The following is a 17,737-nucleotide window of genomic DNA, read 5'->3' on the forward strand; positions in this document are numbered from 1 at the left end:
ACCCACATCCGGCTTCCCATCCGCAGATGCAGCCAATTGTGTCTGTAGGGACTCCCGACCAAGCCGGAGGTAACACAGGGATTCGAACTGGCGATCCCGTGTTGGTAGGCAATGGAATAGACCGCCACGCCTCCTGGATGCCCACAATAAACTTACATTTATAATAAGGATCGCCAAATAATGCATATTTAAGGCTTGAAATCATCATCATTGAAGTGACTTATTTTGTTAAGCTACATAACTGCTGCTTCACTTCATTGAATACACTTTCAGAGTTAAAAGTGAGACGTTACGGGCTTTGACTTTTTGCACCTTTCATCACCCCTTGGCTACACCCATGTTACATGAGCAGGGAGTGAATTTCCCAGGTAATTAAAGAAGGAGAAGCTCATAGCAGAGTGAGAAACTGCCGTTATTTCTTTATTTCATGCTTTACCAATTTATTTTCTCACACGTGCTGAGAGAGAACGTTTTGTCTCTGGACACCAGGACATGTTTCTCGCCTACCAAGCTGGTTTGAACCTCTCCCCCAAGAGTTTCCTCTGATTCTTTGTTTTTGGCTTGGCATCAGCGCTGGGTATCACAACCAAATACTGACTGCCTTTTCTCTTCCTTCAGCGCCGACAGACAGCTGGGCTGACTTCACAGCACAGGTCTCCTGCAACCTCCACAGTTTGCCAAGTCATACAACCACTTCCTTAGCACGGTTAACCCAGAGTTGTTAAAGCAAAATCCACCCAAACAATGCATTTTTGTGTTATTTCTATGATTCAGAACAATTTAATCTAGATTTATGAACATGAGCGAGTCGTTCCAAAAGCTACAAACAGCACTGTCAAGATACTGCTTGTTTGTGTGTGTGTGTGTGTGTGTGTGTGTGTGTGTGTGTGTGTGTGTGTGTGTGTGTGTGTGTGTGTGTGTGTGTGTGTGTGTGTGTGTGTGTGTGTGTGTGTGTGTGTGTGTGTGTGTGTCGCTGCTCCATTTCCAGTCAATGGTAAACTCATTTTGTGGGCACTGTGACTGGATGAGGATGATTAAGGATTCAAGCTCGAAGGGCTTAAACACTATTGTTTTTGTGTAGGTTTGTCATTTTTCTTCAGAAATGCTCGCATAAATTCCTGCAAGACGATACTTGGTAGATAGTCCATGGGCCAGAGCCCAAAATTTCCTATTTCGGTACACTCAAGGTGGCAAAACTTACTTATAATTTTTGAAAGGATCCATGTCTGTAGATGATATTTTGGTATGATAACCATTCCTGAGTGGCAGCTGTATCACAGTTATCAGCTCATGAAGTTAACCACCCGCTAAACTAAATTGCATTTTAGACGCTGGTGCATATCCTGGTTTAGCCTCATGGTCAGGTCATTTTTCAATGTTCTATAATATTGTCTTTGGTATCATTTTAAAGGGGACCTTCTTAGCTTTCATTCAAGCCCTGTTGTGGATATTTCTCACAAATATAGAGGTCACTTGAGCTCTTCAACCCGTCAATAACACACATCTTTCTGCAATGTTCGCCTAAACTATATACTTTCTTTTAGCCCTGTGGCATCTAGGAATATCAGGGACACAAAACACAAAAACTGGAATACTCACAGGACTGTAAAGATTCAGGAAATGTATAATATACCCATACTATGTCATTGTGTGAGGTGATTGTGAACCTTAAATTAGAAGGGCATTATTACTAAGAAACTAACTAGACCAAAGCCAGTTAGTCCATGGGTCAGACCAGATATCGATATCACCCAAGGTGACACAACTTCACTGGTGCCATTTTATTTGGTACACTAACAGAAGTAAAATAATACATGATAACCTTTCCAAATGAGCAGCTATTTCATTTTTCTTTCAGGAAACCTGTTTCTGTGCCTCTCACGATTGTGTATTTGCCCAGATTTTTACAAATATAGCATTTCAACACCCCTGGTACTGATTAGCCTAGCTTAAACTCTGGGACAGTTCTTAGTTGGCCAACAACCAAGGATAACCAGTACTGTGTACTTCCATTCATTGTGCTAAGCTAGGCTAACGTGCAGCCAGATAGCTTTCTACTAAACACATATAGAGGAAACTGGTATCTATCTTCTTGTCTCACTCTGGAGAAGATTGTAAGCTAATTTCCCATAATGTTATTATGTTCTTTTAATGTATATGTTAATATGATTAGTTAAAGTGGCTACGAGGAACTTTCATCTTGTGTTGATTTTAGCGGCCTCATGTGGACAAAATACAGCTGTTGCATAGCAACTAGGTAATGTATCTATTTGTGGCTATGTAAGATAAATAATGGTAATATGACGCTGGTGAAGCAAAGTAAACTTTGTTTTAGTAGTGTTCATACACCTAAGTTACATGTATTTGTTTGTATGTGGCAGGTGAAAACTGACTGAATATGGCCACTGGTGAACAAGCAAGTTTTTACCCAATACCAAAGCGCCCACGGGTGGAGTGCATTATCCACTGTTCTGATGATACAGATAAGCTGGTTTCACTACAAAGTGTCGACTCATGGAGAACTCTGCTCAGGGCAGCTCAGATACGAAATCATGTACCAGTTTTGAAACTGGCAAAAGACATTCCTGAGGGACAGATTCCAGCAATCTACTACCGCAGAAAGTGTCGCAGTATCTTCACTATGAAGCAAATTCTTGATGGCCTCCTTGCAAAATAAAAGAAAAGTTGTGTCTCTGCTGAAGAGAAACAATCTAAGAGAGTAGCTCGACATGCTCCAAGTACATCTAGGACTTATGATGCAGAGTGCATATTTTGTCAGAAAAACAGCAAATATTCCAAGAGACAGAATACGAGACAAGTACTGGTGCAGTGTCGAGAACTGCGAGCTGATGCAAAGATCAGGAGTGCAGCCACAAAGAAAAGGGACAGCAGAATCCTTGCCATTGTGAGTAGAGACCTTGTAGCAGCTGAAGGGCACTACCACAGGTCATGCTATAGACTTTACACCAAAGAAGAGGTTTCCAAAGGAGAGGTTGCCAGCAATGAAGATGATGATGCTGCAGCCCAGTATGAAGCTGCTGTGAATAAGGCATACAATGAGCTGTTCCTCTTCATCAGGATGGAGCTTTTTGGCAATCCTCAAGTGATGACAATGACTGATCTCTCTTCTAGACTGGTAGCTTCAATGAACTCCCAAGGCATTGCCCAAGTCAAGGAATCAACCAAGAAGCACATAAGGCGAAACCTGGAGAGTGAGTTTGCTGGAGCCTTGCAGATATTCCCTGATGAGAAAGGAAAATTCCTCCTCTATCCCGATAACTTGTCCATGAGGGAACTTGCCAAAGAAAATCAGTCTCTCAAAAGGGAGCTGCAGACCCTGAAAAGTGTCAGTGCACAAGATGTTATAGCCAAAGCAGCCATCAAATTGAGAGCAGACATTAAAAGTCAAGATGTTCCTCAAACCTGGCCGCCTGAAGTCAAACCAGAAGCAGAATGTCCTACCATTCCAGAGTCGCTCATTATCTTCCTGTACTCTCTACTCACAGGCTCAAATGATCCTGATCATGCATCCCAGAGAGTGCAGTGCCTTCTGCAGTCATTTGGCCATGACATAGTATATGCAGTGACATGTGGAAATACCAAGCCTTCCAAGCACATTGTTCTGCCATTCAGTGTCAAATCGTTGACAGGAAATGTAGAGTTGATAAACATCCTCAACCGACTTGGTCACAGTGTGTCCTATTCACAGATGGAAGAGATCAACACTGCCCTGTGTCTCCAGAAACTCTCATCATCAGGGAGTGGCATTGCCCTTCCAGCTAACATCCATCCTGGCATATTCACAACTTTAGCCTGGGACAATATCGACCGTCTTGAAGAAACTGTCAGTGGTGAGGGAACATCTCACAGAGTCAATGGGATTGCTGTGCAAGCAAAGCCAGTCAACCCACTTCCTGTCCAACCCATGCCCACTGTTCCCAAAACAAAGAAGAGAAGCATTGATGGACCCCCACCAATGTTACCAACTTACAATGCTGGACAACGGGTAGGGCCACCACAAAGCAAAAAGTCAGATGCCGATACTGCAGCCAATACTAAGCTTGCCAGAGAGAAAAACCTTCTTTGGGTCCTAGCACGCATGTCACAACAAGAAGAACAATCAGTCAGCAGCTGGACAGGCTTCAACATCCTGACTCGAGGAGAGATGACGGTCATCCCCGACAATATAGGCTATCTGCCTACCATCAGTGCTCCAGTGACACAAATGTCTACTGTCAACGAGGTGCTTAACCAGTCACTGAGCATCATGCAGTGCTTAGGCCTGAGGAAGATTGTCTGTGTCTTTGACCAAGCCCTGTATGCGAAGGCTGTCGAGATCACATGGAAACACCATGACAAGTTCCATGATATCATCGTTAGGCTTGGGGTATTCCACACCATCTGCACACTGCTGGCAATAATAGGAAAGCGTTTCCAAGATGCTGGACTCAAACACCTCTGCATTGAGTCTGGCATGATTGCAGAAGGCTCAATTGCTGGTGTTATGGATAGCCGCAAGTACAACAGGGCAGTGCGACTACACAAGCTCCTGTATGAGGCTCTCATGCGACTGACCTTGAATGGTTTCCTGTCCTGGTTGGAAGAAACTCACAGGAATGACATGGTTCACCTGAATGAGACACTGAAGACCATTGACAGCCTTGGGAAAGAAGTCTCACAACATGCTTTGAAGGAGGTCCTCGAGAACAGCTCTTGTACATGCATCATAGATCTATTTGAAGTCTACCGTGAGTTCCTTAGAGGTGGAAACGGCAGCCTCTCGAACTTCTGGATGTCCTATTTGGACATGGTTGAAATCTTGTTGGGGCTCATCCGAGCATCCAGAGAGGGAGACTGGATGCTACACTTGGCTAGCATTCGAGCAATGATCCCATGGTGCTTTGCTTATGACAGGATGAATTATGCACGCTACCTCCCCTACTACTACGCCCAGATGTCTGAGCTGCCCATCACACACCCAGATGTGTACACAGAATTCATGGAAGGAGGCTTCTCAGTCCAACTGGGCTGCACCAATCCCTTTGGCCGAATCCCTGTTGACCAAGCTATAGAAGAAACGGTGAACAAAGACACCCAAACAGCTGGAGGGACAAAGGGATTCAGCTTGAAGCCAGGAGCTGTGACCAAATATTATCTCACAGCTGAGTATAGAAGCATGTACCTCAGACAGCTGAGAGACCTGACAGGTCAAGGCAGGTGCAAATGGTCTCATCCAGATCTACAGAGTCCAAGGATCAAGAGAGATGAAGCAGATGTCCAGTCTCTCATGGACCTTATGGAGAATAACTGGCTCAATCCTATGTCCCCTGATGAGATTGATTTGGTTAGCCTCTCCACTGGCAACATGGCTCCACCTGATGTGACCATAGATCTCTTGAGAGCTCTTGAGAAAGGAGAAGAGGCCTACCAAGCATTCCAGCAAACAAGGTTAGATGCAGACCCACCACCTGTGAAATTCCACGACAAGATGACCAAGCAAAGTCTGAAAACATTCTCCAATGTCAGCACAAAACAAGCTCATGGAAAGAAAGCACAGGATGTGGTTCTGAAGGCAGATAGAAACCTTTTCAGTCACATGATCCTGGTGGCTGAAAGCAGGAAGGTGAATCTGAAGGATGTCCTTGCCTACCCATTGGGCCCACTACCATGGGCACTGGCAAATGCTGATGGGTCCTTACGAAAAACAAACAAGGCTGCACTTGCCAGAGAGCTTGAAAAGAATGTATCTCCTGCAGAAGACATCCCAATCCCATCTACTTCCATCATTGATGGGATGAGCCTGGTCCAAAAAATGAATGGCAACAACAAAACCTTTGCATAGGTGGCAGAGTCAGCCTTGACCCAGGTCCTCCATGAGGGAGCACAGAGTGGGAGGATTGATGTTGTTTTTGATGTCTATCACCAGACTTCGATCAAAGATGCTGAACGACTGAACCGGGGTGGAGACATCACTCTCCAGTACAAGAATCTTGCAGGGGGACACCACGTCCAGCAGTGGAGAAAATTTCTGTGCAGTTCCTCCAACAAGACCAGTCTCATCAAGTTTCTGGTGGAAGAGTGGAAACTCCCACGATACAGAGCTATGCTCCATGGCAAGGTGTTGTACATGACCTGTGAGGAAACCTGCTACAAGTTGACAGAAGATGGGTGTGAGGAAGCAGCAGAACTGCACTCCACACATGAAGAAGCTGACACCCGTCTGCTCCTGCATGCATTGCATGCAGCAAATGCGGGCTCAAAGTCAGTTATCATCACAGCTGAGGACACTGATGTCATGGTGCTTTGTCTTGGCTTCCAGAAGGACATCACCTGTCCCATCTACCAGAAGTGTGGGACTCAGAACCGCACACGGTTTGTCGACATCACCAAACTGGCAAGTTCACTTGGAGACAGCATCTGTGACAGCCTAATTGGCTTACATGCCTTCACAGGCTGCGACACTGTCAGTGCATTCGCTGGTCGAGGGAAGCTGAATGCCCTGAAGATAGTGAGAAAGCACACTTCCTGCCAAGAGACTTTTAGTCAACTGGGACAGACATGGAATGTGAGTGATGAGCTGTTCCAGAAAATTGAGCAGTTCACCTGTCGGATGTATGTTGCTAATAGCAGCACTGCTGAGGTGAACAAACTGCGTTACCGGCTCTTCTGCACCAAAAGGGGAGAGGTTGAGTCCAGCCAGCTGCCACCATGTAGAGACTGTCTCTTTATGCATGTTCAACGAGCCAACTATCAGGCAGCAATATGGAAGTGCTGTCTGCAGGCTAACCCTGTGGTGCCAAGCCCTACTGAGTATGGATGGACAGACGATGAAGGCAAGCTGGCCATTTACTGGATGCGCTCCCCACCTGCACCAGATGTGGTCTTGGAAATGCTAACATGCAAGTGTGTGCATTCATGCAAAATGCCAAGCTGCATGTGCCTGTCAAATGGACTTCCATGCACAGACATGTGCAGGTTACAGACCTGCAGTAACCAAAAACAGCAGGATGGTCCAGAACTGGACTTTGAACTTGGGGAGTCAGATGATGAGAGAAACGAGCAGTTTGATGAATGACAGTGTGATGATTCTGATGGTATTACTGTGGTAGTAGTCTATTGATGCACAGGATGTTGATTCTGGACTTGGTTACCCAGAGCCTGATAACAATAATGTAACCATATTCACATATACCCATTACCCTACCCATTACCATTACATATACCCACTAATGATATGGGATTACATGTATCATTGACTAAGTATATGTAAATGTCAATGTTGTTTAAAATATTAAAATAGTTCATTACCTCACTATGGTATTCCTTTTTATCATGTATTTTGATTGTGTATTTAAACAAATGTATAGAGACCAGTTTGTGACCTAACTGGCTTTGGTCTAGTTCTCATTTAAGGCTCACAATCACCTCACACAATGAAATAGTATGGGTATATTATACATTTCCTGAATCTTTACAGTCCTGTGAGTATTTCAGTTTTTGTGTTTTGTGTCCCTGATATTCCTAGATGCCACAGGGCTAAAAGAAAGTATATAGTTTAGGCGAACATTGCAGAAAGATGTGTGTTATTGACGGGTTGAAGAGCTCAAGTGACCTCTATATTTGTGAGAAATATCCACAACAGGGCTTGAATGAAAGCTAAGAAGGTCCCCTTTAAAATGATACCAAAGACAATATTATAGAACATTGAAAAATGTCCTGACCATGAGGCTAAACCAGGATATGCACCAGCGTCTAAAATGCAATTTAGTTTAGCGGGTGGTTAACTTCATGAGCTGATAACTGTGATACAGCTGCCACTCAGGAATGGTTATCATACCAAAATATCATCTACAGACATGGATCCTTTCAAAAATTATAAGTAAGTTTTGCCACCTTGAGTGTACCAAAATATCGTCTGGCCCATGGACTAAGAGACACGAAGCTTTGCCCACTGATTGGAAGTTGTGTGCAAGTGTTGCCCAAGAAATATGACCCCAATCAGCCTGATGGGGGCGCTATAATTAAAGGTCAACTTTGAAAAGTCATAACTCCTACGCCATAAATCCCATTTACACTAAAATTGGTATGTAATATATATCACCGCTCTACAAATATGCCTGCAGAACTACTAAAGTCCACCTAACTAGATTTACCACCATTTTGAATTTTCTGAAAAACACTGCTTTGACATCTCCTCCTAAACCGTAGGTCCGATCGCAGCCAATTTTTCCGTGGATCGTTATTGGACCAAGCTTATCAACATTGCATAAGGCTTGTTTATATCTTGTTTAGTTTTCAAGATATTGACCAATGAACTTCAAAGGGGCGTGGCTCAGCCCATAAATACACCAAAGTCAACAACCGTTGGGCCCTTCGTCACAAAACGTGCGTCCAAAGTACCTGAAACATTACCAGGAAGTTACATTCAAGTAGACCACTAGGGGGCGCTACATTTAAAAAATGGCGTGTCATAACACAAATCGGACTATAAATCAGAAATTGTTTGTCCAGTTATTACAAAACTATCAGGACATGTTTCATACCAATGTTGAATCACGTGTGTAAAACTTGAAATCGCTCAATAACCTCTGACAGTCCATGCTTGCTTGAACCGTGGAATCTCCACTTGCGGCTTTATTCTAATTCTTTTGTTCAAAGCTGTAAGCACTAGTATATAACAAAGCTCGACAGGATGTTAACGCTTCATAAAAAATTTGCTGTCATCATTTACTTTGCCGTTGAGGGAGAAACATCAGAAATAATTCTTTCAATAACATTATCAATTACAATCTTGGCTCTCCTGTTTCCAGCAGAAGCTGGAGATAGTAACTAAGAGTTGGTCCCTTGTAGTTAAAACCCCACCAGCAGACACTGATTCCAAGTCATTTTATTCAAAACACTAAAATGACAGTTGTACTCTGCTTTGTTTAGGAACACGGTGAACTGAGACAGTAGGATCATAGTTTCCACTCAGTGTCTATATTCAGCAATTTGACAAACTGCTCGATTAGTAACTCAAGTTGTTAAACCCCCCCCACAACTTTGTAAAAATGTGTGCCCACCATGGTCTTGGATAAATTCTGCCGTCACTTTTTCTCAACAAACAGACTGTAGAGTGACCATTGTCTCAAAATATGGACAAAGGAGCCATAAAACCAACTCCTTTAAACATAAAAAAGTAACAAAACAGGGTGGCTGTTCAACGGATGCAGATATTGCTGTACCGTTTTGGGCCAACACAAACTTGTGTAGCTTTAAAGAGGAGGAAGAAAAAAAATCATACCAGGCTAACTGGGACACATGCCAGATAACATCTAGGAAGTGATGAAGACTGTGATAATGTCAGAGGTTGCAGGTCAAAAGTGGAAATAGCCAGAAGCTGCTTTATCAGCCTGTGTTTCTGCTGGTCACCTGAGGAAACAGAACAGACTCTGACCTTCTAACATGGCACGGGAACATGACCCTTAGTAAATAGCAGGGCTGCTGTTTTTACTGTGTAATTATAGACTTATTTTAGGGGGGGAGGCAGGAGGGGGTTGAATTAAACCATCCACAAGCTTCACTGTGGGGAGCTGATTGTTGTTGGCAGCGTGTTCGTGTCATTACCGTGGAATCAGCTTTTACTGTCATCCTCTGTCCCGCTGGTTGGACAGCCCCAAGCCAGGGCACAGGAAATACAATACAATGTGCCAACATGTTAAACTCCTCGGCAAAGTTTGTCTGCCTCACAGAGCACCACTCAAATCACACCCAGAGCCTCACACACACAGCCAGGTATTTACCTGTCTTTTTCTGTCTCCTCCTCTACACCCTCCACTCTGGAAGTACAGAAGTAACACAACATTAATGTTCACGGTAAGAGTTGCACAAAAAGCATCCATGAGGAGGATTCAACAATCCAGTACACATGCAATATGTAATGCTCTGAAGGCTGCACAATGCACTAGCCGGGTCGTGGTGGGACTGTAGTTAAGCTCTAGTCTACATGCTTCCTGTCGTATCCTAAATGTAGTGCTGTACCTTGGTTGTTGATGATATACTAAAATATACCCTCATATCATCGCAATGCAAAAACAACAATCATTTTCCTGTGTCTCTGCTGTAGGAGGATTAAAAATACTTGGTGACATTTGTAAGTAGAACAGAAGGGAAAAGAAAAAAGAAATGATTTTTTTTCAAAATTAAAAGAAAAGGAAAATATAAGAATCAACCATTACAACGACAGAATAAACTTCATCTATTATTTTTCTGCTGAACCCACATCTGAGTTCATGATCAGACATGCTTCAGCAATTGAGATCCATGCAGAGGAGGCTTGTGCATTGCAGTCAACTCCAAACACAGGATAACCAAGCACAAAGCCATTCACTGACAAGCTGCGCCCAATTCTCCTCCACTAACACAGACATCCTACCTGGCCACTATGGATCTCATAGACGGCCGATAAGGATAAAACAATGGCTCTGGACCGGGGTCACATTGAAACAATAGGAGCCACCCAGCAAAAGCCACACAGATCTGTTTACAGGCACAGACAGACAGCAGCTGACAGGCCTGCCCTGGCACACATGATGGCACATTGACACCAACATAAAAAGCAGGGGAATGCTATTGTTCCACACAGGGCTGGGATTCCCCTTTAACCCTTTCACAAAGCTGAACGCACATTATGAAAGACAGTCTGCCTGCAACCAGCCCTCCCCTGGTGACTTGTCTGCTTGCTGACCCCCAGGGCGGAGTAACGGTAGGGGAAGGTGTGTGGGTGGGTGGGTGGGGGGGATTCATTGCAGGGTTGAGTTGTCATGCCAAAGTCAAGTCAAATTTATTTGTATAGCCCAAAAAAGAAAATCACAATTTACTTCCAAAGGGCTTTACAATCACAGTTATAGTCTGTGCAATGTATGATTCCCAATTTCCTTAGACCCTTAATTCGGATGAGAGAAAACGCCACAGAGAAAGAAAAAAAAACATTGTCAGGAAAAACAAAAATGGGACAAACTTAAGGAAGAGCATCAGCGGAAGGAGGCCTCTTCCAGGATGGATAGACAATAGGTGCTGAGTGGACAGAGTAGACAAACAATAACACAATAATGTCCACTCTTGTGCCACGGAGGGCTGCATGTATACAGGCCTTTCTCTCCAACCCAGCACTACACCAGCTGATATCGATGATCAACACACTTTCAAGCAGATAAGAGGCTAATCAGCTGATGTAATGTTGGATTGGGTAGAAAAGCCTACACATGATCCTCTATGCAGCACATGAGTGGACACTTATGACAACCGGATGAAAAGTTATAGTGAAAAAAAGCTGTGAGTAGTACTCACAGCTTTGGCTTGGTGGGAAGTGGAGGACCCTCCTTCACAGGGGAGGGGCACAAATTGGCTGGGGCTGAAGGAGAATCCGGGGCCTCCTGGGTCGGAGCTTGGGCCTGTGTAGCAATTGGAGCCAAGAGTCCAATCACCGGCTCATAATGTGTTGGAGGTGGTGGTCTCAGGGTCTCGGAGGACTCCTTAGGAAGGCTTGGGGGTGGATTCAGGACTCGGCCATTTTGTGTTACAACCTTGGCCCTCTCCTTGCCCTGCAGCTCTGGAGCTGTCTGTGATGGTGACAAGGCTGACACACTGGGCCAGATCTCCAGCTCATTGATGTGGAAACTCTCGGCGCTGGGCGGTGTCTTGGGTGGCAGCTCCAGCTGGCTGATCTCGGTGGGCGGGGGAGGAGGGGGGAAGGCCGCGGCATCCTCGAGTGCCAAGCTGTCACCACACACACCATTGCTGGATGAGTCTTCACCAGCTGTGAGAAAGAAATCAGGATTAAGAAGAAGAGGTCTTTTTTTTTTTTACATTTTGGATTACCCCCCCCCCTTTTTTTTTTCTCCCCAATTGTATCCAACCAATTACCCACTCTTCCGAGCCGTCCCGGTTGCTGCTCCACCACCCCTACCAATCCAAGGAGGCTGCAGACTACCACATGCCTCCTCTGATACACGTGGAGTCATCAGCTGCTTCTTTTCACCTGACAGTGAGGAGTTTTGCCAGACGTAGCACGTGGGAGGATCACGCTTTTCCCCCCAGTTCCCCCTCCCCTCCTAACAGGTGCCCCGACTGACCAGAGGAGGCGCTAGTGCAGCAACCAGGACACATACCCACATCCAGCTTCCCACCCACAGACACAGCCAATTGTGTCTGTAGGGACGCCTCACCAAGCCAGAGGTAACATTGGGATTCAAACTGCCGATCCCCGTGTTGGTAGGCAATAGATTAGACTGCCAAGCCAACCAGTCGCCAGAAGAGGAGATCTTTATTTATTTGTAATTTTTTTATTTTCAATCGCGACCTCGGTTAGCAGACAATACAGACCTGGCTGCTCTGTACCATCCTTTGTCATGCTGATCTGAAACAAATCTCGAGCAGCAGATGGGTCCAGTCAGGCTGATGCAGTTGCTGCTTATCTGGATCTTTCCTCTGACTGTGGTGAGCATTGGAAAGGACACCCACACATCCATCAACGAGAGTAAACATAAAGATATTCCTGAACTCCTATGCCCACACAGAGCTGTTCATCAACTCAACCATCTCCCCTTCTTCACGTAAGTGCGGAATACAGAATAATAAAAAGGACAATGACGGTAATCTTGACCAAAGGAAATACCATATCACCACATGACTGAGCAAAAACCCCAAAACCTCCCTCAAAGAAGATTGAGAGTCACTGTAATGGCATTGATTCGTTTTCAAATAATACAGTTTCAGCTCATGGATGACTTTGTATTGTATTGTTATTGCCAAATGAGGACCATCAGAAAAACCCATCCTTTGCTGCGGTGACATTATTTGTGCCATTAGGAACAACCCAAGACATGCTCATGTCCCACACTGACTATATCCATGCTGAATCCCATTCCTTCTGGATTAAAAAAAAGAAAAAAAAGAAAGAAAGAAAGAAAGCGGGGCAACCGGTTGGCGTGGTGGTCTTTTCCGTTGCCTACCAACATGGGGATCGGCAGTTTGAATCCCCGTGTTACCTCCGACTTGGTCGGGCGTCCCTACAGACACAATTGGCCGTGTCTGCAGGTGGGAAGCCGGATGTGGGTATGTGTCCTGGTCACTGCACTAGCGCCTCCTCTGGTCAGTCAGGGCGCCTGTTCAGGGGGGAGGAGGAACTCTGGGAAATAACGGGATCCTCCCACACACAACGTCCCCCTGGCGAAACTCCTCACTGTCAGGTGAAAAGAGGTGGCTGGCGACTCCGCATGTATCGGGGGAGACATGTGGTAGTCTGCAGCCCTCCCCTAATCGGCAGAAGGGGTGCAGCAGAGATCGGGATGGCTCGGAAAAGTGGGGTAATTGGCCGGATATGATTGGGGAGAAAAGGGGGGAAAAAAGAAAGCAGACTACAACGCTCCTGTACACTGTCCATGTAGTATGTCAACCATCCATGTATTGTAGTGTTGAACGCACCTGCGGTCACAGCAAGTCGGGCTGTGCTGTTCACAGAGCCGTAGACATTGGTCGCAGTGCAGCAGAACAGACCTCCATCCTCGGGAAAGGCCTCAGCTATCACCAGGGTGCAGATCTCCTCTGAAAAGCAACCATTATTGATGAACTGAAATCATCATTATAATCTCAGAAGTTGAATTTCAAAGGAAAAAAAATCACCTGAAATCGGTGAGGTGGGCAGATGAATATAGAAACTGGTCACTAGGTGCATATGGGTTGGGTTCACTTACAAAACACACTTGTACTCGATGAACAAACAAACATAGTGACGTTAACAGGCATGGAAAGGAGTGACATGTTGACTGCCCATTTGTTTGTAATGAGAGGCAAAGGGTACATATGATGGGCAGGTAGGCAAATGTTATGTGCATGGTAGACGGCTGACTGAGAGGTCAGAGAGACTGATGACTCAGTGGCCAAAAGGTAGATCAACATAGCAGAAGGACCACACGGACAGACAGACAGACAGACAACCAGGTGAAGAGGAGATAGACATACAGTAAATAAGGAAGTGACAGTCAACACAGGTATACAAACAGGAAGACTCACAAAAAGACAGACAGACAAACAGCGCAAGATACACTACCGTTCAAAAGTTTGGGATCACCCAAACAATTTTGTGTTTTCCATGAAAAGTCACACTTATTCACCACCATATGTTGTGAAATGAATAGAAAATAGAGTCAAGACATTGACAAGGTTAGAAATAATGATTTGTATTTGAAATAAGATTTTTTTTACATCAAACTTTGCTTTCGTCAAAGAATCCTCCATTTGCAGCAATTACATCATTGCAGACCTTTGGCATTCTAGCTGTTAATTTGTTGAGGTAATCTGGAGAAATTGCACCCCACGCTTCCAGAAGCAGCTCCCACAAGTTGGATTGGTTGGATGGGCACTTCTTGCGTACCATACGGTCAAGCTGCTCCCACAACAGCTCAATGGGGTTCAGATCTGGTGACTGCGCTGGCCACTCCATTACCGATAGAATACCAGCTGCCTGCTTCTGCTCTAAATAGTTCTTGCACAATTTGGAGGTGTGTTTAGGGTCATTGTCCTGTTGTAGGATGAAATTGGCTCCAATCAAGCGCTGTCCACTGGGTATGGCATGGCGTTGCAAAATGGAGTGATAGCCTTCCTTATTCAGAATCCCTTTTACCCTGTACAAATCTCCCACCTTACCAGCACCAAAGCAACCCCAGACCATCACATTACCTCCACCATGCTTAACAGATGGCGTCAGGCATTCTTCCAGCATCTTTTCATTTGTTCTGCGTCTCACAAACGTTCTTCTTTGTGATCCAAACACCTCAAACTTGGATTCATCCGTCCACAACACTTTTTTCCAGTCTTCCTCTGTCCAATGTCTGTGTTCTTTTGCCCATCTTAATCTTTTTCTTTTATTGGTCAGTCTCAGATATGGCTTTTTCTTTGCCACTCTGCCCTGAAGCCCAGAATCCCGCAGCCGCCTCTTCACTGTGGATGTTGACACTGGTGTTTTGCGGGTACTATTTAATGAAGATGCCAGTTGGGGACCTGTGAGGCGTCTGTTTCTCAAACTAGAGACTCTAATGTACTTATCTTCTTGCTCAGTTGTGCAACGCGGCCTCCCACTTCTTTTTCTACTCTGGTTAGAGCCTGTTTGTGCTGTCCTCTGAAGGGAGTAGTACACACCGGTGTAGGAAATCGTCAATTTCTTAGCAATTTCTCGCATGGAATAGCCTTCATTTCTAAGAACAAGAATAGACTGTCGAGTTTCAGATGAAAGTTCTCTTTTTCTGGCCATTTTGAGCGTTTAATTGACCCCACAAATGTGATGCTCCAGAAACTCAATCTGCTCAAAGGAAGGTCAGTTTTGTAGCTTCTGTAATGAGCTAAACTGTTTTCAGATGTGTGAACATGATTGCACAAGGGTTTTCTAATCATCAATTAGCCTTCTGAGCCAATGAGCAAACACATTGTACCATTAGAACACTGGAGTGATAGTTGCTTGAAATGGGCCTCTATACACCTATGTAGATATTGCACCAAAAACCAGACATTTGCAGCTAGAATAGTCATTTACCACATTAGCAATGTATAGAGTGTATTTCTTTAAAGTTAAGACTAGTTTAAAGTTATCTTCATTGAAAAGTACAGTGCTTTTCCTTCAAAAATATGGACATTTCAATGTGATCCCAAACTTTTGAACGGTAGTGTATTTGTATACAAAACTTGTGCCTTAAACACACACACACACACACACACACACACACACACACACACACACACACACACACACACACACACACACAAGCATATGAACATATCTAGGTGCACACAAACACACACAGCCAGACTGAACAACAGATGTTCAGGAATGTCTGGGTGACTCACAGTGTTTCTGCCAGAGCCTGAAAGGAACACCTGATAGACCCACTTAGTCACACTGGCAGGAAAAGTCTGCACGTAAATTGGCATGTGTGTGTCAGCATCGTCCGTGCTTCTCCATGTGTGTGTTTATGTTCACTTGGGTGAGGGTTTGCTTAAAGAAGAGCTAGTTTTCAGACTTTCCCAGGGACTCCCTCTGAGCGCCACAGATGTAACGATGACTAACATTGTCTCCATCCTGCTCTGATATTACCCCTCAACTCAGCCTGACGGGCACAGCTGACAACACTGGGTGACAGATTTGGATTCCCGTCACAGACGACTGACAGCAGTAGAAACGGGGAAATGACCTTGCCTATTTTATGACGTCAAAATAATGACACATTTTTCAGAGGAACTTTTGTGACGTACCTGGCTCTGCTGCAGATCGAGGCTCTGGTACACACATCACAGGCAGGGAAAAGGGAGGAAAAAAAACAAAGAAATACTGGAATGATGCGTAAGTTGATCATTTTTATCTGTACCATTTACATTTCTCTACATAGCGTTTTATTACATAGCATTGCATCAGTACGCCATAGGGAATTCCCCCCCCCTTTTTCTCCTCAACTGAATTTGGCCAATTACCCTACTCTTCCAAGCCGTCCTGGTCTCTGCTCCACCCCCTCTGCTGATCCGGGGAGGGCTGCAGACTACCACATGCCTCCTCCGATACATGTGGAGTCACCAGCCGCTTCTTTTCACCTGACAGCAAGGGGTTTCACCAGAGGGACATAGCACATGGGAGGATCACGCTATTCCCCCCAGTTCCCCCTTCCCCCTGCACAGGCGCCCCAACCGACCAGAGGAGGCACTAGTGCAGTGACTAGGACACATACCCACATCTGGCTTCCCACCTGCAGACACGGCCAATTGTGTCTGTAGGGATGCCCAACCAAGCCGGAGGTAACAAGGGGATTCGAACTGGTGATCCCCATGTTGGTAGGCAACGGAATAGACTGCCATGCCACCCGGATGCCCATGAAGCTCCATAGGGAACTTAATGTAGCGACTGTTGAAATGTATTATTTATTGCTTTTTTTTTCTTAAAAATGGTTAATTGTCCATTTGTATGCTGATCATGTTGCTGGTGAATGCTGTTGCTTTGGTTTTAGTTTTGTACTTGTACTGGAGTACTGTTCAATGACCGTGAGTTGGGTTGAGCTGGAATGAACTGAGTGAACTGAATGTCTCACTTTTCTGTAGGATGCGAAAGTCTGGGGAGTCCAGGATTTCTTCTCCCTGCCGGTACCATCGAACCTGCAGTGGAGGAGTCGCCCGGACCCTGCACTCCAAAACCACCACCTGGCCCTCAGACGCTTGGGCATCCTGGAGCAGCTGCATACACACACACACACACACACACACACACACACACACACACACACACACACACACACACACACACACACACAGTAATAGGAAAAAGAGAGGACAGAGGTAAGCATGAGGAGGTGAGAGGAAACTGATAAACAAATGGGGAAGAGGGAGGGAGCTGCAGAGTGAGAGCATGGGAAGAGCAAGAAATATAGAGAGTGAGAAAGTGAGAGACAGCAGGCTAGAGAGCAAGTGAGAGAGAAAGGGAGAGATATGGTGACTCTTATCTCTATCCAAGAGTGTGGTCTTTCAATTTGAGAGTCGCCAGAGAGACAGAGAGAGAGAGAGAGAGAGAGAGAGAGAGAGAGAGAGAGAGAGAGAGAGAGAGAGAGAGAGAGAGAGAGAGAGAGAGAGAGAGAGAGAGAGAGAGAGAGAGAGAGATGATAAATTGTCACAGAACACCACTTGGGGGGGGTGGGATGCCAGCAGAAGATGACCCCTATTTACA

The 17,737-nt window shown here is 45.1% G+C and overlaps 1 protein-coding gene across 1 annotated transcript in view; it reads right to left on the bottom strand.

The window, feature by feature from the left end:
• palld (palladin, cytoskeletal associated protein) overlaps positions 1-17,737 on the bottom strand; it is a 143,044-nt gene that overhangs the window by 28,352 nt on the left and 96,955 nt on the right. The window contains exon 10 of the mRNA XM_056278031.1: positions 11,329-11,730. Coding sequence (XP_056134006.1) covers positions 11,329-11,730 — 402 coding nt within the window. The remainder of the gene's footprint in view (positions 1-11,328; positions 11,731-17,737) is intronic.

This window comes from Lampris incognitus, chromosome 3, assembly GCF_029633865.1.
Source record: "Lampris incognitus isolate fLamInc1 chromosome 3, fLamInc1.hap2, whole genome shotgun sequence".
Taxonomy (NCBI): domain Eukaryota; kingdom Metazoa; phylum Chordata; class Actinopteri; order Lampriformes; family Lampridae; genus Lampris; species Lampris incognitus.